Below are 23,535 nucleotides of genomic sequence, written 5' to 3' on the forward strand. Positions count from 1 at the left end.
TTCTTTCTTGTATGCATTGTGATGTTAACCCTAAATATCATCTACTACATATACGTCTTCAAAAAATAATCTTGATAAAACTATGTTTATAAATGATAAATTTTTTGTGGCTTTGGAGGTTTTTTTCGGGTTTCATTTTTGTTTAGTCGAAGAGTTTGTAAGATGCCTTATTGAATGTTTGCAAAGGTGTACAACTTCGATCTTTACATGGAAACTATCTTGAAAGGCCCTTTCTGTTCTCTTACATTATACATGTACGGAAGCTACTACAATTGACACTTGGTAATTGCTTATTAAACTGATAGAATTACCATCTTTTTCAAATCATGGTCAACTGTATCTTAGAAAATTGTAGGCAAGCGAATAAAAGAACTATCACTCACTATATGTTGACTGTAAATGAGCAAATTAAAGAAGCATCCTTGAAGGACACTACATGTATTGTAGAAGGAATTGATTCCCTAAGTAGCCCAGTAGGCAAGAATACTAAGGCTGAGTACCATCCTCTGTAGTGACCGCTGGCTCAATCCTTTCACTTTCGTTAGCAAGAAAAATGATTGAGCCAGCAGTCACAACAGAGGATAGTACTCAGGCTAGAGAATACTATGTAGGTGATCCTCAATAAATGAGATGGTGAATCAAACGTAAAAATGTGTTATTCGTAAAAATGTGTCTGCCTTTGGTGAGTGTTATTACTTTATGTTAACAACGTTGCTGAAGAAGTTTCAAGGTGGTATTGTTTTTAGTCTGTTTGTTCTGCGGCCAAAAATGTTGATTTTTCAAAAGTGTCCGAAATAGGCAAACTATGGTATCGTTGGAAAGGTCTCTTGGTGGGGAGTTGAACACTGCAATCCGTTTTTTGATAGCTCTTGTTGTTGGCGAGTTATTTGCGTTTATAGCTAAGCACCGATAACAGTAACCAAAAATGTTGATTTTTCAAAAGTGTCCGAAATAGGCAAACTATGGTATCGTTGGAAAGGTCTCTTGGTGGGGAGTTGAACACTGCAATCCGTTTTTTGATAGCTCTTGTTGTTGGCGAGTTATTTGCGTTTATAGCTAAGCACCGATAACAGTAACCAAAAATGTTGATTTTTCAAAAGTGTCCGAAATAGGCAAACTATGGTATCGTTGGAAAGGTCTGTTTGTGGGGAGTTGAACACTGCAATCTGTTTTTTGATAGCTCTTCAACTCCTTGTTGTAAACTGCCTAAAGGTGTAACACACCAGGCTTGTACTTTGACTTTGACCTTATTCAGATCCACTTGAAGAGAACATGTACCTGTCTAATGGCTGCAACATCTGAGCATTTCAGGGGACTCAAACCCCTGACCTTTGAGCCAGACACCCTCCCCTTGCACTATGGGGTGCCACGATAGCAACAGTGCAGGGAATTTTAAGAAAAAGTCGGAATATTAAAGAGGAACGTGATTGTTGACTTCTTGTTCAGTTATGCTTAGGTTGTGTACATAAAGGGTATAAGCCTAACAGTGCCGTAACACCATATGTCTACTACTTCACTCTCTCTGTCCATATGCCCCTGGATTTAAAATTGTAAATGGGGCCAAGGAAAACGAACTGGTACCAATAGGAATACTGGTATGAAGAGTGGCATTGGTATGATGAAATAATGGAGATTTTATTCAAATTCTAAATGGAAACATGAAATAGGGTTTGTACAAAGTGGAGTGATGCCTTGTTCAGCACCAAGGACAGTACCACCGTATGAAGCCACACAACCTGCAGTTTTTGGTTGAATTGACAGAGGGCAGCGCTGAATGGAACAACTGCACAGACCTTTTATAGAGGAAAAGAAATCTTAATCTGAAAGCAAACATTGTACACGTATATTTTAAGTGATTGGGGAAATTATGCATTTTGGCTAAGACACATGCCTGCTATCTCTAAGAGGTAGCAATCCATTATCTATATGAATTATCTTTGACTCGAACATAGAACACTCTCACGATGTTAATGTCCAAAAGCACCTTCATTTTCATTGAACAAACATTTACAGGACATTAGAACAATCAAATATAACAAAGAGCAACATATTGAACAATCTAATCTATCATTCAACAAAAAGTAGATACATGTATATGAAGATTAACAATGTCTTTGTTACAAAAGAAATGAAAGTTCGATACATTTTGTAGTAAGAATAATTCCACTTCGTGAGAAATCTTTTCTCCATCTTAAGAAGAGGCCTCTAGCAAACTTGATCTTACCCTGATAAAACATCTGTTGACGACATTCTTTCTTGGTATTACACATTGCCATTGACCTCTGACCCTGTTTCTGACACAAAACTTTACTGACAATAGATAGTTACAGATGCCATTTTTGCTGAGTTAAGATATACATAGAGTCACATTACGATGTTATAAATATCTATAATGTTATGGACATTGTGATGATGATGATAAGACTTTCAATGCCCACAACCTACCAAAGCATCTAATGACGAGGGAGTACAACCAGAAAAAATATTGCTACTTCTTTTTCTTCTTTTTTCCAGATTTCTTCCCTTTCTTGCCGGACTTTTTACCCTTCTTCTTTCCGGATTTCTTGCCCTTTTTGCCGGATTTCTTGCCGGATTTGCCGCGTTTTTTGTCCCCTTCTCGTGGGTACTCGTGCCCAGGTACGTATTCTACCCTTTGGCCTTGACAGTTAGACTGAAAAAAAAAAAGACAACGTCATTTATTACCTCCATGAAATGTCATGGAGGTTATATTTTACCCTGCGTTTGTCTGTGTGTCTGTGTGTCTGTCTGTCTGTCTGTGTGTAAACAAGATAACTCATGAACGGTTGGGTGGATTGGTTTCATACTTGGTGTGTTGGTAGTGTGTGACAAAAGCTGGAAATGATTAGATTTTGGGCCCCCTAGCTGCTACCCTTGGTACTGCAGCGCAACTTCCGGTTTTGCTATCTCGGTGTTCTGAACATGCTATGGTCACGATTTTGAAGTATTAGATAGCTCTTGTGCTCAGGAAGTAATGATATAAGTTTGGGCCCCCTAGCATCTAGTTTTGGGATAGCAGGGGCATTTTTGTCAAAAACTTCTGAAGACGATAACTCAAGAAGGGAATAATGGATTTTCATGATTTTTGGTATATAGGTACCTTAGACAATGTTTTATAAGATAAGATACTTATTATGCAAAATGGGAGTACATTTGCATAATTAATGAGAATATTCTATCATAGCAGTTTTTCAATGTATCTCTTGTTCCAGACATGCTATGGTCTTGATATTTAGGTGGTAGATAGCTTTTAGTGCCATAAAAAAGTGGGGCAAGTTTCAGGCCCCTAACATTTAATTGTGGAACTGCAGGGGCGTTTTTGTCAAGACACTCCAAAGAGGATAACTGTAGAAAGGAACGACGGATTGCCTGCATTTTAGGCATGCAGGTAGCTTAGGCAAAGATGTTCATAATGATATTCATGTTAAGCAAATGAGGACTTAATTTGCATAATTAATGAGGAAATTGTATAATTCCATTGTTTTCAATAGCTGGACCTCAATACATGTAACACATGTTGATTATGATAGGTGGAAAATAAGCAGATAACAAATATGGTAATGAGGAACTTCTTTGCATAATTTATGTAGAAATTGTAATTTATGTAGAAATTGCAAAACCGCTTTATGATTAATAATGGGAATTTCATAATTGTGACATGTGTACGTTAGTCAATGATGAACGACACCATGCATAAATTATGTTAATGTGTTAGTCAATTGCATGAAATTGACGAAAGCTCTAAATTTTCATGGAGGTATGAGGTCGCCGAACTCTAGTTTATCTATTTTTTTTTTTTTTAATTTTGTATACAGGGTTGAATACACTCAGTGTGTTGATGATATAAGAAGCACTTTATCATAATAGATGATTGGGCTTTTCTTGTATTTGTATGACACGCAGGATCAAACAATACTACACATTATGAATATTCTTTCCGTTCAGGTCACTAAATTCTTACGGTTGACTGAATGAATTGCGGGATTATTTTCGTGTCTGTGTGTGCGTGTGCACGTTTGTCTATTTTTCCGCTCATATTGGCCAATATAACCCAAGAAACTATGAATGGATTTTGATGCCATTTGGTGCATAAATATGCCCTGGGAAGACAAAAATAACTCTATGTCTCTGCCACTACCCGTGACGCGTAAGATCTCTTGTTCATGTTCAGGTACGCCTTCTTGCGATTTCTTACCTGATTGCACATGCGGCATATGTCCGGTGCCTTCATCTCCCCCGGGAACTCTCCATGTAGACATTCCTTGCAATACCGGGTTCCACAGTATCGACACATGTAGCTCTGTAATGAGGGAGAAAAGGAAACACTTGATAGTAATATACTCTGAAGTTTCAAGTATACTCTGAAGTTTCATTCTTTTTACAAGGTATTCTGTGATTTGCTACATTATTTTTGCCTCGGTTGATCATAGATTTGCGTCCAATAAAGCTCTGTAATGAATCGGAAAAACAAACATTTGAGAGCAGGTCCTCTGTTTTTGGCAAACAGAGAGCTGCGTAGAACGCCCTGACCGGCCTTTCTCTCTTACAAGGTGTTTTGTGATTTGCTACATTATGCTTGTCTCGGTTAGTCATAGATTTGCGTCCGATAAAAGGCTTTGTACGTTGAACTTTGGAGACTTTCAGACTCTTTCGGACCTCAATGTCACTCTCCACAATTGCAAACGACACTGGTTGTGGAAATGCGACACCTATCGGCGGTTCGAGTTTCTGCACCTCCAGCTGTGTTATAAATGCATGAGTGACCGCGGGCGAGTCGGGTTACCTGGTAGGTTTACCTGTCCATAGATCTGTGGTACGTCACTGTTTGTATGACTACCTCACCTCTGTTCCTAACATACGACCTGTTGTGACCTTGTACATATCTAAGCAAATACTACGCGTTTAGGTTTACTTGTATGTTCTACAGTGTACAGTGGTAGATGGCAGAAACGGAGTTTTGGACGAAATGATTTCCTTTCAATTCCTTAAGAAAACTGTTTCAGACGACTTATGCACAGGGTAAGTCTTTAGAAATTAAAGTAAGAATTAGACTCTCGGCCTTACTTCAAGAAATAAGATCAAGAAATAAAATTTAAAATCTTTCAACTCTTTTCTTTACTTTTTTGCGTTAAAAAGTAACGTCAAAGTATCATCCTGGTTGATTATGTGAAAGTGCTACAACTTACGGTTAATCATTTACCATTGAAACTTTTTTCAATCGTACCTAAACTTGATTTATACACGTACATATACATATATACTGACAGGCCCAACATATCAACCTTCCTTTCTACGCGTGCACTTTTCAGATTTCACTTAGCAGCCGAGCATAAAGCATTAACTACCTCAACACAATCGTGAAGTGGCTTTTAGTAGAACGCAATACCCGTCAAACATTGGGGGAAAATGATACGTCCGGCTCAATACACTTTATCCAACTCATGTTGTTCTTTCACTACTGGTGCTGTAAAAATGAAAGCAATATCTGGTCTTGAAAGCTGCTAGGTACCTACTATTGCTTTGGTGATTTCTCGACTATATCTGATTGCTACTTGTTATTTATTTGTTAACAAAAACGAATGTTTTTTGTTTACAAAAACGAATGTTTAGTAAACGCTGTCCTGACCCAGTTGCGACTGTCCTACAGCGTGTTCTGTATCTAGTTTTTAGGTCTACTCAATTATGTCATAACAACCGTAGTCATGTTTTCTTAACACAGGTGTTGTGCTCTATTGTATAACAGCCGTCAGTTTTCTCAGGTGAATTCCGGGTAGTCTTTAAGCAATTTATCCCATTTCTCAATAGACGAATTACCGCCTTGAATGCCAACACGTACATGTAGGTAAAACATACGTATAGCAAGGTTCACGGTGTGTTTTGACGGATGGTACCTTGTGTGTGTTTGACTTTTATTAGGTTGCTATTGCCGCTACTGTGTTTGCATTAAGATTAGACAAACATGGTGGCTTACAAGGACTTGGTCTTAACTAAATAGGGGGCTAGATCCTCTAACATGATAGAGAAATTTGACGATTGCAGACATTCCAAAGTACATGACCTTTATACTCTTCTATACAACAAATTTAATTCAGGATACATTTCACTTCCGTCGGTAACCACGTTTTTGAAGACGGATACGATTCAACGTAAAAAGATAATATTTTTTCTTCTTTGCTGTCTTTCAAGCTTTTATTTGCGTGGGTAAATACCTAATGATCATAGAAACATTTGTTCAGCGTCGCTGTCCACACATATTCCTGTGTACCTTTCTCTTGAAATAGGCTGAAAAGAAAGCATTGTGGCCAACCAATACAGCAAGAAATACGATATTTTCTGCATTTTGTGATAGGAGAGGCCTGCTTAAAGGTTGTCGTCGTCTTCTTAAGTAATGTCAGCGGATAACATCTGCTTAAGTTCACAACACTGTTGTGTTAAGGTCAAACAGAAAAATCGTTTCGATCAACAAACAAAAAAACGAGTCCCTTTGCTGTGGCACCAAACAGCAGTGAGTTATGATACGCCCGACCGTGAATTGACAGAGGGTTCAAGTTAAAACATGAAGTACTAATTGGGCGACCTTTTGATTAAAACACTCGTATAAAGCAGCTAAACCAGTGTTTATGTGTTAAGTGTACATACCGTATCCGTGGTAGTGCATCCCCATCTACACATCCTGGTTTCAAGAACCCTCCTTGGCAACAACTGGCATAAACGTCTGTTTCATCGAATGTCCTAAAGTTTGTGATTTTCGTCCGATTCCCGCCTCAAACTCCACCTGGAGGGATGACTCTATCTCCTCTAATCCCTTCTTGAGAGGCGATGTTACTTGTTGAGTGGTACCGCAAGACGTGCCGGTGAGGGGGCAAATCTTGCTGAGAGAGTTCGTGTCTTATCCTTCTCGGCTTAGCGTATCCTTAAGACAAGACGTCTTGAACAAGACATTCTTCTTGCCGTTGTCAGGAGGATCTGTCAGCGTCCGAGAGCCCTCCTCTCTCACCTTTCCGACTCCGGTACAAGGTTGTGTGTGCCCGACCCCCTCCCGACTGACCCGCCATTCGGCGTCGCCTGAACCTTGTCCGTTGCTAGGCGACGGCGCCGCGCGGTTTGTACAGGCACGACAGATCACTGGTTGTTCAAACATGGCGGAGAATAGGGCGAGCGTTATTCACTGAAACACTCACCCTCCAACGACCGGCTGGGACAACAACGCTAATGTATATTGATTATAAAACCACATGAATACAATTCTACCCTTTTAGCCACAACAAACTTCTTCTACGTTGCAATAAAACATTAATCTCATTTGTTAAAAGTACATATACTTTTATAATCACGCTCGTAAAATGTTGTTCTCTTAATGACTTTTTGATTACCTTTCGTCAGCCATTGCTGTATTGCTTCCTAACAGAATTCAAATAGCAACGGCCGGATTTGCACAGAATTTGGCGGGGACCAATTTAAGGTACATTCTTACATATGGGCGAGTCTCCTAGAGAACACATCCGTATTTGAAATACTCAGGCACACTTAAACTGAAATTTAGGGACAAACATAAAATGCAAATATACGTAGGGAGAAGTGAAAATAGCTGAAAATTCCAATAGGAGCTGAGAAAAACATCATTAATACATATCCTTTATGTTGATATGATCGATTATGATCGATTATCAGACTTATTAGTAACTTACTGCTATAAAATGGCTGAATCCAGATAAATCATATTAGGCCTCGACAACTCTTTACAGTCAGTACAAAGCGCCCTCTATATGAAATCAGAATACTGCAGACAGCATTTTGAACCAGAATCAAAAGACATTCCTGAATCTTCCATATTTTCGACAAAAATATCAAATACGTGAAACGATGTCAAAGATATTTTTAGTCTTATTTTATTTCAGACATTTGCTTTGAGACAACGGTCAATAGTCAACGTTTATAAACACATTTTATGTCAAACTGCTCTTTCTATAATCAAGAAAGAAAAGAGCTGTTCAAAGAGGCCATCAAATTCCATCCAAACTTTCTCACATTCACTGACAAAAAGAAAGCAGTTCACCTTTTAACATCACTAAACCCACACATAATAGAAAAAGTGGGATCTTTCGTCTTCCACTGTCTTCGAAAAAGGAGTCGAACCCAATAACCCAGGATCTAGAGTTAGCTTTTACTAGTTTTAGACTAGAGTAGACACTTGTGTTATTGTATTTTACACTGTTTGAATCTATGTTACCTGCAATTAGCCCACGGGCAAGACTTTGCAATAAACTTGATTATCTATATGATAACTCAACATACAAATACGATTTGTAACATGATTCCTGTCATCAGTTGCCACACGTTGACTACAAATCTAACCCTTAATATTAAATCTCTTCTCAAACTTTACTCTATGAAATCGCGGCTCTGTGCATCCAAAAAGCGCCGTATAAAGGATAACACGATATACATTTACTAAAACAACTGCATACAATATACTCAAATAACTGCATACAATGTCACATGGACTTACTGAAAAGGCACAATGACTTACACATAAGTTATTCTTTCTTACATAATCCTCACAAATGACAACGATCGAACTAACCTTAGTGCAGTATTGAACATTAAGCTACAAAGATCTAGTTTAAATTGTTAGGGGTGGGCTATGTCCAAAATAACGGTATGGTACTTTGATGCAAGAATATGTCATCTGAATTGGAAGAGATAAGAATAAAAAAATTGCTTAATTTCCCCTCTCTGTCGTTTAAAATGGAATAGTCCGACATCAATATAATAGTCGTTCGTGGATTTTCTATTGAATGCAAACGTAACTTTGGTGTAAAATAAGCATCCTTGAAGTAATATGACTCTAGGATATAATCCGCTTTTTGTGTAATATTGTGTCAATTTTGGTGACCTATACAAAATGATGTTTTTGATTTTGATATTTATAACTTGATATCCTGTTCTATCCGTCCATAAATAAGATACGATCAGCAGAAATAAAAATTCAGCTCCGTATACAGACGTATTCATGTTACATTCAGCATTGTGTACCGCTGATATTCAAAATGAATCTGAATGTCACAAAACAATATAAGAAACAATGCTATTATACGACACTTACATCCATACGATAGCTTATACTTCTATCGTTCAAGTTGAATATTATTTTTCTCGATATTTTAATCTAAACTGTGTTTATAATGCTACCTGTGGAGACAATAATAAGTTTGATAGTAGAAATCCGTAAACAACATTTTGTCTGTGTTTCTAAAACATGCTGAATCTCCGGCCGCGGTAGTAGTTTGGGCGTTCCGCGTTCTCCGATTCCAACGATTTCCTCTCGTTTTTCTGTGGGCTGAAGTTAGCTTTAAATCGGGACCATTTCCGAGGCACGTATTTTGTGGCTCTAGTAGCGGGGATGTATGTCGCCGAGCCATTCAAGGCGTTACCATCAATAATATCATCCTCGTCCGTCCGTTCGTCGTCGTCGGAAAGTTTCGGGTCGTCTCGGTCGGATTCGTCTATGTTCGGCAGAGATCGAGAAACTTCGGTTGCCGACTGCTTCATCTCGGCTTCGCTATCGTCGCTTTCTGATTGGATGTTCATTTCCCGCAGATTGGCACTGATGTCGTCAAACGTCACCCTACGGTGTTTTACTCGACCGTTGACGCCATTTTGGCTGCCACCGCCGCCGTTTAACGTCTCATACGGGTCACCTGAGTCCCCAGCGTTTACCTCTGAGACTTTCTCCAAATCAGAGTCGTGCCGTTTGGCGGGAAGTTCGTCCCAGGGATGGACACGTTGCTCGTCTTCCTCATCGTCTTCTTCTTGCGCCTTCCAAGCTTTCAAGGAGTTTGTCAAGTCAACGCTGATTCGTCTGCTGAAATGTTTGATGTCTGCTCTTCTCTTACTCATCCACTTCTTGGGATCGCGTTTCTTCCGATTCTCTGACGAGGACGAGGAGGCGCCATCCAGGTTGACATCAGCTCCTGTAAATGTCCTCTCGCCCTCGCTCCCCGTGGATGTGATGGTAGCACTGGATCCCGTGCTTGTCACGCTGTACCTCTTGCGACTCCCATCGTAGACGTCATTCGTGTCCCCGACATCGCTGAATGTCATGGACCCATTGAGGCTGGAGTCACCGCTCGACTTCTTACGGCGTAGCGTGTCATTCCACCCGCCTGGCTCCTTCTCGTTTGCTTCGGTGTTTGCCACAGGTAGAAGACTCAGTGTGCTCTTTGCTTTCTTCATTAGATTCTTCACTTTGAATCTTGGTTTCTTGGTATTTCCTTTCTCATTTTTTGTATCGTCTTCTTCTTCATCATCATCGTCTTCATCCTCCCTGCCTGATCCACTGTCAAGCAGGCTGCCCAAACTGCTGCTGCTTAACTTAGGTTCTAAAGTCTTATTATCTTCGGCTGGTTCTTCATCTTGAGCTTCCAAGACGTCCTCGGCAATCGACGCCTCTTGTCTGTTCCAGCTTAAGCTGAAGACAGAGAATCGTTTTTCCTTACCGTTGCCAAGTTTACCGGAAGACGTGACACGGTCTTTGTTCTTCCCTGTTGTCAAGGATTCCATAGATCTGTGGAGACTTATCGCCGGTAGACTCATTTTTCTTGTTCTGTTCTTTGTTTTCTTCTCGTTCTCTGTCTGTTCTTCTTCCGTGTTTCTAAAAGCCAGGGTATCATCAGCACTTTTGTGTCTTTTCTTAGACGATGGTGAAAGCGGTTCGGAATATGTGTCTTTGGCATCTTCACTGTCCTTGTTTTCATCATCGTCAAGAATTGTATCCAGGGATCGTCTGCGTTCGAACTCACGTCCTATTTTGAGAATGTTTTCCATCAGACTCATCTTGCGCTTGCGGACGGGAACCTCTTCAATGGGAGATTCTGTAGAAACCTCGCCAGATTCCGCGGAAACCCACGAGGGGATCACGTGATCGTCACGTGACTCCATCTGATCATCACGTGATTCTGCTTCCTCCGATGTCGAGCTATCTTCCCGCATCCGTTCCTGATCGCTTTCCGCTGAAAAATTGAGATTGCCGAGGAGTTCTTCCTCTTCGATAGTTCGGGGATCGGCTGGGATGAAAGAGATTTCCTTTCGCAACAATTCTGGAACTTGCAGAGGCGACTGTTCTGCGATGGCCCCCGACAGGCGGTACCGCAAGTGCTGATGGGTAGTGACGATCTCCTGGCTGCTCCCAAAATCCAGCAGGCTTTCTCCAAGCGTGACAAGCCCGTCGTACTTTTCAGTTTGGGGATCAGAATTCTGCTTCTCTCGATGTATCTTGATCCACATTTCCATGGCAAACTGGTCTACTTGCCCGAGCAACTCCCCCTCTCTCTGCTTGATCATTTTCGTCAAAACTTCCAGCGCTTTTTTCGCTTCATTTTGGATTTCGCTCTTGGTTTTTCTGACGTTTGCTTCCAGGTTGTCCTCCACGCGCCATCGTCTGTTTCTGCACTTGTCAATCAACTCTTTCACCTCTGACTTGTAGCGCTCTGCCTTCTCCACTAGTCCCCACGTATCGTGATACAGGTGTTCCTCCCTAGTGCAGATGAAACAAGCCACGACACGACAGTCCTCACAAAAAGCTAACTCTGGCTCGCCGTGCCGCTTGCAAAGATAATACTGTTGCGAATGCATTTCTATCAGGTGTAACGGAGAGCAGTCCTCGCACATGTACTCCTCACAACTCTGACAAACCCGTGTGGAGGGGACAAGACACTGCAAAGGATCCGGGATAGTTTTGGCGAGGTAGTGACAATGATGACGTATTTCTGTCTCCAAATCGCTCTCAGAAATATATTTCCAAGTCTCTGACAGCCGTGTCAGTAAACCTCCGGCCTTGTGCGTGAGCCCGCCCAGTCCCTCGTTATGCAGGAGAGTTTTGACGTCACACACGGGACACTGGACGGAGTCGTTCGATCGAAGATGGCCGCCGATACAGTGGAGGCAGAAGTAGTGCCAGCAGTGGAGGATTCTGGGATGGTGGAGGGGCTGGTTGCAGAGTCTGCAGATCAGGAAGTGAAATTCTGTCAGCAGGTCGCCTGATGACGTCATGTTCACCCCATCCTGGTCCCTGTCACCACGGGTCGCTGTAACAGAGTTAGGAAACAACGGTTAGGCCTACGTCACACTTCCACAAAGGGGCCCGGCCTAGCCTGATTAAATCTCGCTTATAGCAGCCCGCTCAACATCCGCTGGCCTACGGGGAGGGCCCAGTTACGGCCCCGAACTTTGTGTTACACCAAGGAGGTTAAAATCGTTACACAGACTAGTCTTGAGCATTACTTGTGTATATTTTTAACGTGCAAATTTTTCGAAGTTCCTTAGATAGCCCGATCGGGCCCTGAGGGGAGCTAGTCGGTAAAAATCCCGACCACTACTGTCTCCGCGACCCAACCTCTGCTTGGAGAATAGTCAAAAGTGACAACCTGTCTAATATGTCCCTCCTTTGTTCTTGTCCAATGCATTCTATTGTTAGAATACAACATCCAGACCTACAGCTGATAATAGCATTTATAGTTGGACCTATTTGCTATTATAGTGATGAAAGACTGAACAAATCAATATATAAGGTTTACAATTAAACAGTCCGCCAATTTACGACCACCCACAATAAACACACAGTTCACAGGCTATGACATCCCTGCTATCTGATCTATCGATCCTTTGTTTTACTGTGTGTGGTGATGGGGGTATGTTGTTTGTTTTGTGTCCCTATCGTTTGTTATCATATGATGTGCGCTCGTGATTGATCAAAACAACACTGTCAATTAACATTCCGCACATCTATGAAAAAATATTGTGAATATATCTTTTTATGACTCCTTTTGCGGGGATGTCTAAGTGTGGAATTTGTAAATATTTGAACTGTAGACATATCACCCACATAAAAAATCATAAAATAGTACAGGCCAAGATAGTTACCAGGGAATGAAAAAGTAGAATTTGATATGCGGTTCGTTTTGTTGTATTTCATGTACGGAGATGTTTGTAAAACACTACTTAGATATGCAGGGGTGAAGCACAGCCCATACACTTCACTGAATTACCATATTCGTGATAACAAAAGATCGATCACTGAAAGTGACGGGTATCAAAACGTTTAAGTTTACTCTCCGAGTCTCTCTCTTTCTCCAACTCTCCCCTCTTTCTCTCTCTTTCTCTCTCTCTCTGCGTGTATTCCCGTATGTGTCTCTGTGTGTATGCACGAATTTACAGAGAGCGAAGGATAAACAAAATCATGAATATATCTTGAATCCCTGTCGTACATTCAGGACCTTCCCACGGCTATGCCCCCGACCCCTCCCCAACCACTGTCAGCGCTGGGTTGAAAGTAGCCTGGAATCCTATTCTAGCTCCAATTTGCTCCTCTGATCGTATCCAAGCAGAATATCACTTTCTGGTTTTTATTGTTTTATTTCAAAATTCATAGTTGGCCGTGGCAAACTATCTTAAACTGGTAGACAACCTCACCGACCAACTCCCAATCACAGAGAAGGTTATTGTCGGCTATGTGTGTCAGGGGCTTTACCAGTAACCCCCAGTACAACACGTCCAACACGACTACACCACTAAACCCTCTCAAACCAAGGCTTCCCGTAAACCATGTACACTTATCGTATTACCCAAAAATAGACACAGTTTTAACGGTACAGAGTGAACACCTGAGGGCTGCACAGGCCACAGAAAGCGCTTTTTGCGCGGAGGAAGAAACTGAGGATTAGACTATTTTTAGGTAATACCTCAATAAAGAAAATCGAAATACCACTTGTGTATGCTCTGGTAAGTATATCTATTTGTGGATGATTTCCATTTAACGGCCTATCATAACCTTTTGATGAATCAAGTGAATATTTCACCAATACGTGGAACCGAAGTAAATCTTTAATCTTTTCCTTTTTTTTAACTCTCGATTTTTTCATATCCCTGTGTGTTTATGGTGGTATAAGATGGTCATTAAAATGTTGTTTTTGAAAGCTCAGTAGAAATACAAGAAACAGCGATTGTTTTCTTCTTGATGGATGTAATAGATACCTTTACACACATAAAACACACATTTACCCTCAGTATAATCTGTGTAACAGGCTATGTTGATGATAATGTATGTCATTGTACCTGTAATGTTGACTTCTTCTCGGACCTAGACAGCAACCACATCTAACCATACTTCCTGATCAAAACCTCCGAGATACGTTCCCATGAAAAAATATCAGAGCATGCAAGGGCTTTAAACATGACTACTTCCTGCTCAAATCCTCTGAGATACGTTACCACGAAAAATATCAGAGCATGCAAAACGCCTTTAACGTGACTCCACACACAATGCTTTAAGATAACACTGGTCTCAGGTGTTATAGGAAGGTGCGGCTTTGACCGCCTAAGACATTCCGCCGACAAAGAACATCTCCACGGCGCTTCAGCCAAATCTTTTGGTGCTCCTCGTACCATGGAAGGTCAATATTTACCTTCAACAAGTCGACCTAGTACAAGCGATCTGGCGTATTTGGCGAGACAAAATAACCGTAGCCATAACAGAACCGTATGGATGCCCCCCTCCCCCATGTCACAGTATGTGCAGTACTAAAATGAAAATGGCTGTATGGATTCTGATATTTGACTATTTTGCCAGTCATTGTTATTTCATATTTGAGAGCTAGAGCGAAAATCTACCCATATTTGTTTTACCACACTCATATTTCTTATTAAAGAGTGCACGTGGGCAAATACGGCGCGTAGTGCTTCAATAGCAATATATCAACAGGGTTCGGATTCATATTTCCTGAATACACACACACATATGTCGGACAAAATGAGACCAAATGTATCATGAAAACGTTGCAATATGCTGCTTGTGATTGACGTTGCTTTGTTCTGAAAACAACCCTTCATCTCTGAACTTTTTCTCTATGAAGATGATATAACGGTAGCAGGTGTTCGTTCGTACAGACCCTTGTAGTGCGGGTACATAGGACAGTACGTTTACCTTGCTATTTCAGATGCAGGATATAATCATTCTCCTTTTTATTATATTATAACGTGCTTGAGGCACCTTCTCAAACGCATGGGACCCATTTTGTGTCCCTTCCGAAAGACGGGTGCGGCCCCAACCGAGATGCCCTACCCAGGATTGAACCGGGTCCTCCAGTTGCCAATTAATTGGAACCAGGAGCTCAACTGTGAGATAGTGCACTATTACCTCCATGACATTGTGCAATTGCTTGTCTGCGATACTTAACGGTTATGTGTGTAGGTGTAGGGAAAACAAAGAACAGCGATCTTGTTGTCAATGAGTTTAGAGTCGAGCATAGTAGCCTCTACCAGGCTCCACAGATCGCTGAAAAGATAGGAAAAATTGGCCAAATAAGACCCCAAAAAACGCCAGAGGAGTACAGTTTGCGACCTAAGGCCGGCCAACACTCCTTGGCCAATCAACTCCTACTAGGCTTTTTTTATTCCTAACTTGGTCAAAGTCCCCTTATTCGGTCAGGCGGGAGACTGGTAGAGACTACGAGCACAGGGCTAGCTAGTCCATTGGTTGTTATATAATCCATGGCTAGGCTGAAACTATGCAAATGCTACTTGAATGCCCACTGGCACAACGTTATCTGACCTCCGCCGCGGCCATGACGTGCTGACATTTGGACGAGTTTACCTTTCTTTATCACAGCTGACCCTTGTCTATTTGTCTCAAGATAACACCAAAATTTCTATCCCGTCAGTTTGCCTAATCCTCAAATCTCACACGACAACTAGTTGTAACGAAGGAATGGATTTCAACTATGGTGTGACTTGCAAAGTTGCGTTGGTACTAGTACACCAGATCTGTGATGCATGTATGTAATGTCGTGAGAAAAAACGCAAACACGAAAAGTCACGGGATTTTAGCCTCATTGGGATTCGCTCAGATACTAGCTAAGATACTAGTGTGATACCAGATAAGGATTTATAATGTCAAAGTGCGTGGTAACTAGATATCGCCGTTACACGATGTTATGTTCTGATGTACATGTTATGACAGACATTTTAATGCCAAAGGATAGGCCTCTTGGAAAACAACTTCTCTATGTAGTGTCTTCATTTTTGGTCCAACATTATACACGGTTGACGTTATGAAATGAATTCTACACATTTCACAAAAGTGTTACAATATGAAGCGCATAAGTATAGATAATTAGCTATTATTACATAAGAAGCTGTAAAAAGCACCGTAGAAGTCGTAAATAAATTCCCCCACAATTTTTGTTGCACAACCATTACTTAATTTTTTTTTACAATATTTTGTCTCCCACTGCATGTTGTGATCGCAAAAACATTCACTCAAATTTCTTCACGCACCTTCTCTAATTGCAGCCAACGTTTTTAAAGTAATAAGGAGATTGTAAAATGATACACGTGGCGGAGAGACCACTTAAGAGAGCCGCGGTAATTATACCAAAATCTTCACACAATCCACGTGTTGTAAATCTCAAACGGTGTCAGATGTCCAGACAATTAGTTAGAGGTAAGGGAACGAAAACAGTGATACGTTTTTGTACTATGTAACAACACGTCTGTGCTGAGTAGCCCAGACTGACTACGCTAGGAGAATAATTTGCCAGGGGAGTTTTGGTACCAGAGGAGTTGGTCGGCCGCGTAGGAGGGGGAACATTAACGGATGATTGACTGACTCCTCCGGCCGATTTCCCGATTTTTTTGTCGACTTCTACGATCCAAGTACGCCCGTAGGAAGGCCTGGTGGAGGCTATATGGTGAGGGAGGGAGGGTGGTGGTTGCCACATACGCCATATTCTACAACGGTTGGTCTCAAGCGGTCAACATCGTTTCATGGTCAGTGGCTCCTATGTTATATAGTACAGGTGGTCGTTTCTCTGCTTTTGTTGACCATCTTCTTACCGTGTTTAACAAGAGTCAACACAGACCAGGTCCTTAATATTTGCCGCCCTCGTTCAACAGAAGGGTATGTTGTTATTGTACCAGCTACTATTCCATAAAGCAGTATGTTACATGTTGGGGGGCACAAACATATTGTTATCCATATTTAGAACCTGTGTGAGAAATTTTATGGTTTTGTTGCGCCCCGTAAAGGTCGCGTATTTGATGTTATGGCACATTAATGAGCTTAAAGGCCAGCTCACGTACAAAGTTCACCAGGCGACGCTGATCACGATTTATTGCTTTATACCCCTGCGATTTTCTAGCACCTTGGTAGTCTCAATATAAAACTATTACAAAGGAAACTACGATAAGGAAAATGCACACGGTAGCAATTTTCTCTACCAATTATACGGTACATTTTGAGCCTCTGTGAAAGCCTCAGTGTTTCCAACTCTGCTTCTGTGATTTTACGAAAGAAACAGCAAACAGAATACGGTACGTGAATCAATAGGAAGCCGCGCAACGTGTGTATAGCATGGTAGGCTGAAAACACACCAGGGCCTTTCTGTGACCAGTCGCCATGCAGTTTTCTCCTCAAGTGTTTACAAGAATCGCTCAAGAAATGTTCTTACCCTTAAAGACCGTAGCTAACTCCTCAGACGGTTGTCTTGAGTTACTTGAAGGTTTAGAGAGGTGTGGTTTTGGGGAGGTACACAAGAAGACAGCGCGGTAGACTTAACATAGACCAAGGCCGTCCTGTAGTCAGTTGCCGTGCAATTTTCTCTGTCGTGCGATCACCAAAATCGTTCAAGAAAACGGTCGTACCTGTAACGAAGTGTGAAAACTCCTCACAAGTCGTCTTGAGGAAGTTGAAGACAAGACAGGCGGTTGTGCACAAGGTGTAACACGAGGGTGACACCGCCGCGGTCTCACCTGGTGGCACCCGGTAGTGATTGATGTCAACGTGGGACGACTTTTTCTGTCAGGACTGCCGGACGAGTCCACTTTTTCTCAGACGGGAGGGGCGTTCGGTATACAGGATACATGGATGAGTTGCAAAAATGTTCGTGTCCGGATGTGCTAAGTTCACGTTAGAAGGACATGTATGTCGTAGAAAACGACATTGTCTAAGTATGAATGCGGAGGAAACTAACTGTTTTGCGTTTGCTCATTTCTGGAGGAAATATGAGCTCCGGTGACTGAAATATGCTTGTCCTCAAACAACACTCCCCACGAAGAAATAACAACAGCACATTTTCTGTTCTCACACAGATCATGTTGTATGAAGCTCTGCCCGTCATTTTAAACCAAAGCTTGGCATCTCTGAATAAACTTTGTGTTAAGGCCACAGCAGGTAAATTTTATGGGTGACATCAGCTCATTAATTTCGCCTGATTTCGAAAAAAAAGATAATCTTTTTTTTCCTTCCGGAGACGGTCAACGAAAAAAGAAAGTACCAAAATGGGACGAATATGGTGTGTTGTAACCTTGAGTGTACTTCTAGAATGAAATACTTGTTGGCTGCCAACGTTATATCTTGTTTTGTCGTTTCAATTCTTGTTATTGTGTCTATTTTGACAATTCCGCCATCTTGTTTTCTTTTAACCCATCTTTTTTTTTTCGTCCTCGCTCATTACATTTGCAGTCTGCTGAGGATGTCTTCCATGAAATTTACTTGCTGTGGCCTAAGCTACAAGTTTGGGATAGAACAAGTAAAAAATCCTACATGTCTACCCTTTCGGAACATAGTACAGACCATACAAAATGTGGGGGAGTATAACTTTGATGTATAGAGAATTTGGAAGATAGCATCAAAACAAACAAAGCCTCGCGTTGTTGCTAAATACCGCACATGTTTACATAGACATCGGTGGAGATGTTTCGGTGCGATGTCAGTAAGGGCGTAACCTCAGTTCCGTGTTGGTATCTATGTAAAGGTGAGCACCATCAATGAATGGAACTTTATTAAAACTATTTCAATCATAATGTGTGGTGTATGAGCGGGCGGATGAATAAATAGGACATTAAAAGGAGTTCCGACAGTATCAATATAACATAAAAAGGAGGTCCGACAATATAAACTTCCAATAATGCTTTGATCGTGAGGTGTGTATTCGGTAGGGGGTGGGGTGGGGGGTGAATCAGCAACTTCTGTTCGTGTCTTCTTACCACACTATTCACCGTCAGGACATACTGATTTGATCTTATGTGGTAACGTATCTAGAGTCCATTCCAAGACACCGTGTGGGTTTTTCAACGATATTTGTAATATTTCAGAATTATAGTCATATAATCATAAATTGTTTTAATAATAAATAATAGATACACTGGTAAATATTTTGAAAAAGAGGAAACACGGGAATGCCATGTTTCACAAGAAGTGTTGATAGTTTGCAAACATTTCTTAAGTCGCAATCGAAAGATGTAATTTTTTAAAGAGTAATTTTCAAATATAAAATGTTTTGTATCAACTTTAGAAATAATTCAAAGTAAAGAATTAATGCCCCCCGTAACGAGCCGCTAATCCTCCCAAGGCCTGTTTGGGTTAGGGTACTATGTATGTAGCACCCGTTGGCAGTCTGATTTCTTCTGTAACAATGCGTATATTCTATCCCTGTGATAATAACAAATTATGCAATAAGTTTACTATTAACACATGTTCTGTCTCTTAGTATAGTATAGCAAAGCCTTTGGAACATGTCTCTGTGCGACTTGCTAGTGTGACATGATATTGACATATGCTATGTTTGACTCGTGCCCATAACATACGTAAATGAACTTTAACTGTAAACTTGACCTATGAACAGACATACACGTGGAAAATACATGTATATTCTGCATTTCGTTTTGAGTACAGATCAGTTGACACTATGAGACAGACGGTTAGAGTCGCTGTACTGTCGCTCAACGATCTCCGCTGGTGAAAGGGCGAAATATATCTAATAGTTTATTGCAAATTCTTTCCCAATGGCTAATTGCAGGTATAACGTTAACATGAAAGGAGACAAACAAACAAATAGTGCAGAACAGTATGGAATATGTCTACTCTAATCTAAAAGTTAACTTTAAACTGAAACTTGTTGGGTATGACTTCATTTCCTGAGACAGTTGAAGAAGAAGATCTCACATTTTCTATAATGTGTGGGTTCTGTGATGTTAGGAGGAAGGCAGTTTTCTTTTTGTCTGTGAACACGGGAAAATTTCGATGGTATTCAGTGGCCTCTTATAAAAAAAAAAGCTCCTATAACGTAGGCGTAACTAGTACAGCGTTCGATACTCGCCGTTCCCCCGACGTTGTGCTCTTGGGAAAGGCACTTTACACGACCTTCGAATTCCTCACGTGTAAAAATGTGTACCTTCTTCGGTCAGCGAGGTAAAAGAAAAGACTGCCTTTACCTTCTGTCTGTACTGTGCATGTGACACTGTTGATATAAGTTACTGCTGTGCCACATTGTCCTCGTCTGTCTCAAAATAATAATAGACGTACTAGTACGACAGGATTTGGGAATGACATCAAATATCAATGGCGGGAAACCATACAACACAGTAGAGACTCGGGTTAGTCTTCACATGTCGTCCCTGTGCCGTAGGTTACGGAAGACGATCAATATATCCTGTTACTTCGTGCAGCAAAGAGGAGTCACGTGCACAGTGAATGTCCATAGCCTCGAAGCCTGCAATATCATAGCGAGGCTATTTTTGTGTGTATCGTGTGTTCTGTTTGTATATACGATTTATGGCTGTGATATTTTTATAAAAGCCATATAATCAGAAAAAAAACTGATGCGTATTAAGAAAATAGCAGAAAATAAGCAGCAAGAAAAACCCAGCCACGAAGCCTTTTAGCAACCACCTGTAGCTATCACGCGTTATTCTGTGCCCCCCTCCCCCATTGACCAGGGAAAAAACGTACAGAGCATTACTTAAATCCATGCGAAAAAAGACAAGACGGTTATGTTTCCACAAGCGCTGGGTTGTTTGCAAGTTCTTACATTAACACTATAACAAATTAAAGCAACAACAATAACAAAAACATATGCATGGAATTTCATGACCATTTCTTGGCGAATAGAAAAGGGTTTTGACCTCCTAGCTGCTTCCTTTCAAACTACAGCTAGCAGGTTTTGACCTCCTAGCTGTTTCCTTTTAATTTACAGCTAGTAGCTTCTTTGTAAAAAGGATACACATGTATATTCATATGAATATTCATGTGAACTGGTTCAACCTTTGAAATCCAGCACCGCGACACACATCGAGTAGTTACGGACATGTTTGGAACATCTGTGCTATTAATACATAATCCCGACGGCTTAGGAAAGGATAACATCGAAGTATATCTCCTCGGTAAATACCGCAAGGAAAACACCACCATTTAACATGTGGGAAAAGGCCAGAGGGTACTGGTGTACGAGAATGAAAGGACTTGTGTAGGAGTATCGGTATGGTGGGTGGGGGTCACGTAGAACTAAAAAAGGAAACTTTGTAAGAATCAAATCATATCTTTTCGTTTTGTGAATTCCCTTACGCCAAAAAGCAGATGCTCGAGCAACTGGATATGATTTTGGAAACGGTCAGATGTTTCAAGTAGTATTCACTATCTTTCGTCAGTGACACTGGAGAGATATGGAAGAAACTTCATTTTTGTGTGTGAAGTCCCTTGTCATGTACCTTCTTAGATAGATAAAACGTATACGCTCCCCGTGGTATAACAAGTGTTCTATATCTAAAGCATTGTGATTGTTCAATGTCAGCTTTTCTCTCAAACCCTATCCTTTCCCCCAACAAATAATGGTAAGATTATGTATATTACCATACACTTCACTGAGTACACTACCAAAGTTATACACGAAACAACTAGTGGTTATAAAGAAACAGATGACCGTACCTTTTCTGGTATTCTACAGCCCGTTCACACAGCACGGGTTCTTTACTGAATTTAAGGTCATTTTCGAGTTAAACCCACGCCTCAGTGCACGTGACCTATCATGTTTTGATTGACAAGTTGAGTTCTGTTAGTGCACTTTCTGGCTTTGACACACGAGTCGATATTTTGCTAAAATGCCGGCATGCCCCCAGTCTAGCGTCCGTCTTAGTTTTTTTTTTCCAAAGGAATGGGTTAGGTTGGGGTGGGGTGGGGGTTACATCTTTCCATTTGTAACGTTATGTATGTAGTACATTGTAGCGTTGTGCATGTGTGTATAGTTCCTGTTTCCCTTTTGTTATACATATTTGTTTACACACAAACAGGAAATAAAATATAACTTTGATTTTTGGGGTATCATTATTATTCTATATACAGACCGACATCATAATTTAGGCGATATCTTTTTTTCACGGTTTTCACAGACATAGTCACTTGCAATTGCAGCAACATGGAGTTTTCTCAGACTTTTAGCAATGTAGTTTTCTACCAGGGGGTTTGAAGCATGGGAGAAGAATAGACAGTGGCTTATTATTGTGAAACTTTGTTACCAACTTACAAAGAAAGTTCGTGTAACTGTTCAGCCTCTAACATTTTATCCCTATGGAAATGAGACGTACGTAGGCTTTAGCGATCGCTGTTAGGTGGACTAACCATAGTCTCCTTTATGTATACCCCCAGTTGATGTGCCGATGTTTATTTTCTACCGAGGATTTTTTGCAAAACATTTACTACTTGGAAGCCATATTGATGAACACGATTGAACATTTCCTTGGTGAACAACAATAAATTTTGGGAGGACAACTTGTAAAGGTGTTGATACACCTGTTTTGTCCTCCCTTCCACTTGTTTTTGCATGTGGTAAATTCAAATAAAGAAATAAAGAAGAAATAACAAACAAGGTTGAAGGAAAAAAACAACATTTTATCCCTTGAGCGCTTGTAAGAATACCTTATGAACCCCCCCCCCCCCCCCATTCCGTCTGAATACTGGTCATGGTAAAATCCCTAAGAAGTAAGAAGGGGACATTACGAATGTGGCAGCTCTACTGCAGTACCATCCATGTAACATAGATGTCGCTGCGTGCCGGTAGAAATTACTGTTGGACTTTTCGGGAAAATGAGACCAAGAATGCAAAAACAATACCTCTTTTCATGCTTGAACTTGAAGGTGTCGCCTAACGAATTGCTACGTTCTGTGCAAAAGAAAGGAACTATAAGTTGTCTAAACTACTAGAGGCCAGATAACTTGAGGCGAAAACTGTGAAAGCTTCATTTTGATATGCAAGGCTATACTGATTTGAATATATGGATGACACCACAAAACGAACGTGAACAAAAACCTGGGCAAAGTAATGCCTTTATTATGAAATCTTAGTGGCTAGTAAGGTTACGTAAATGACCGAACACATAGAACATGGTACAAAAAACAATAAATTCTTTATTTTTGTTCTTTCAAAGCCTCTTCCTTAACTTTGGAACAGCATTGTACGACATCAGTATCAGTTTTCCGGTATCATTTTGCTATTTACGGCATGTATTCGTCCAGTTTCAGTTTTCTGGTGCGATTTAAAGCAAGGTCAGAAACGTATTTTTGTGGAAACAGATGAAAATTGATTGACAAGCGATGTCATTCATGCAATCAGGTCAGTGACGCTCGTGCCACCGCCTTTGGGCAACCTTGTGTTTCCGCGTTCGGAATAATTAGCCGTGCGCTAAAAGCAG

General features: G+C 40.8%; 2 protein-coding genes across 2 annotated transcripts; both read right to left on the minus strand.

The window, feature by feature from the left end:
- Positions 1 to 1,965: 1,965 nt before the first annotated feature.
- LOC118403884 lies at positions 1,966 to 7,104 on the minus strand. Its single transcript, XM_035802738.1, has 3 exons — positions 6,658 to 7,104; positions 4,214 to 4,318; positions 1,966 to 2,671 (listed from the first exon to the last, which is right to left on the minus strand). Exons 1-3 carry the CDS (start codon positions 6,688 to 6,690, stop codon positions 2,489 to 2,491), a joined length of 321 nt encoding a protein of 106 aa, XP_035658631.1. The 5' UTR covers positions 6,691 to 7,104; the 3' UTR covers positions 1,966 to 2,488.
- Positions 7,105 to 8,205: 1,101 nt separating this feature from the next.
- LOC118403666 (protein IWS1 homolog) lies at positions 8,206 to 17,995 on the minus strand. The gene is made up of 2 exons (XM_035802444.1): positions 17,716 to 17,995; positions 8,206 to 12,104 (listed from the first exon to the last, which is right to left on the minus strand). Exon 2 carries the CDS (start codon positions 12,067 to 12,069, stop codon positions 9,271 to 9,273), a length of 2,799 nt encoding a protein of 932 aa, XP_035658337.1. The 5' UTR covers positions 12,070 to 12,104; positions 17,716 to 17,995; the 3' UTR covers positions 8,206 to 9,270.
- Between the last annotated feature and the right edge of the window lie 5,540 nt (positions 17,996 to 23,535).

The sequence above is a fragment of the Branchiostoma floridae genome, chromosome 16 (assembly GCF_000003815.2).
Source record: "Branchiostoma floridae strain S238N-H82 chromosome 16, Bfl_VNyyK, whole genome shotgun sequence".
Lineage (NCBI taxonomy): Eukaryota > Metazoa > Chordata > Leptocardii > Amphioxiformes > Branchiostomatidae > Branchiostoma > Branchiostoma floridae.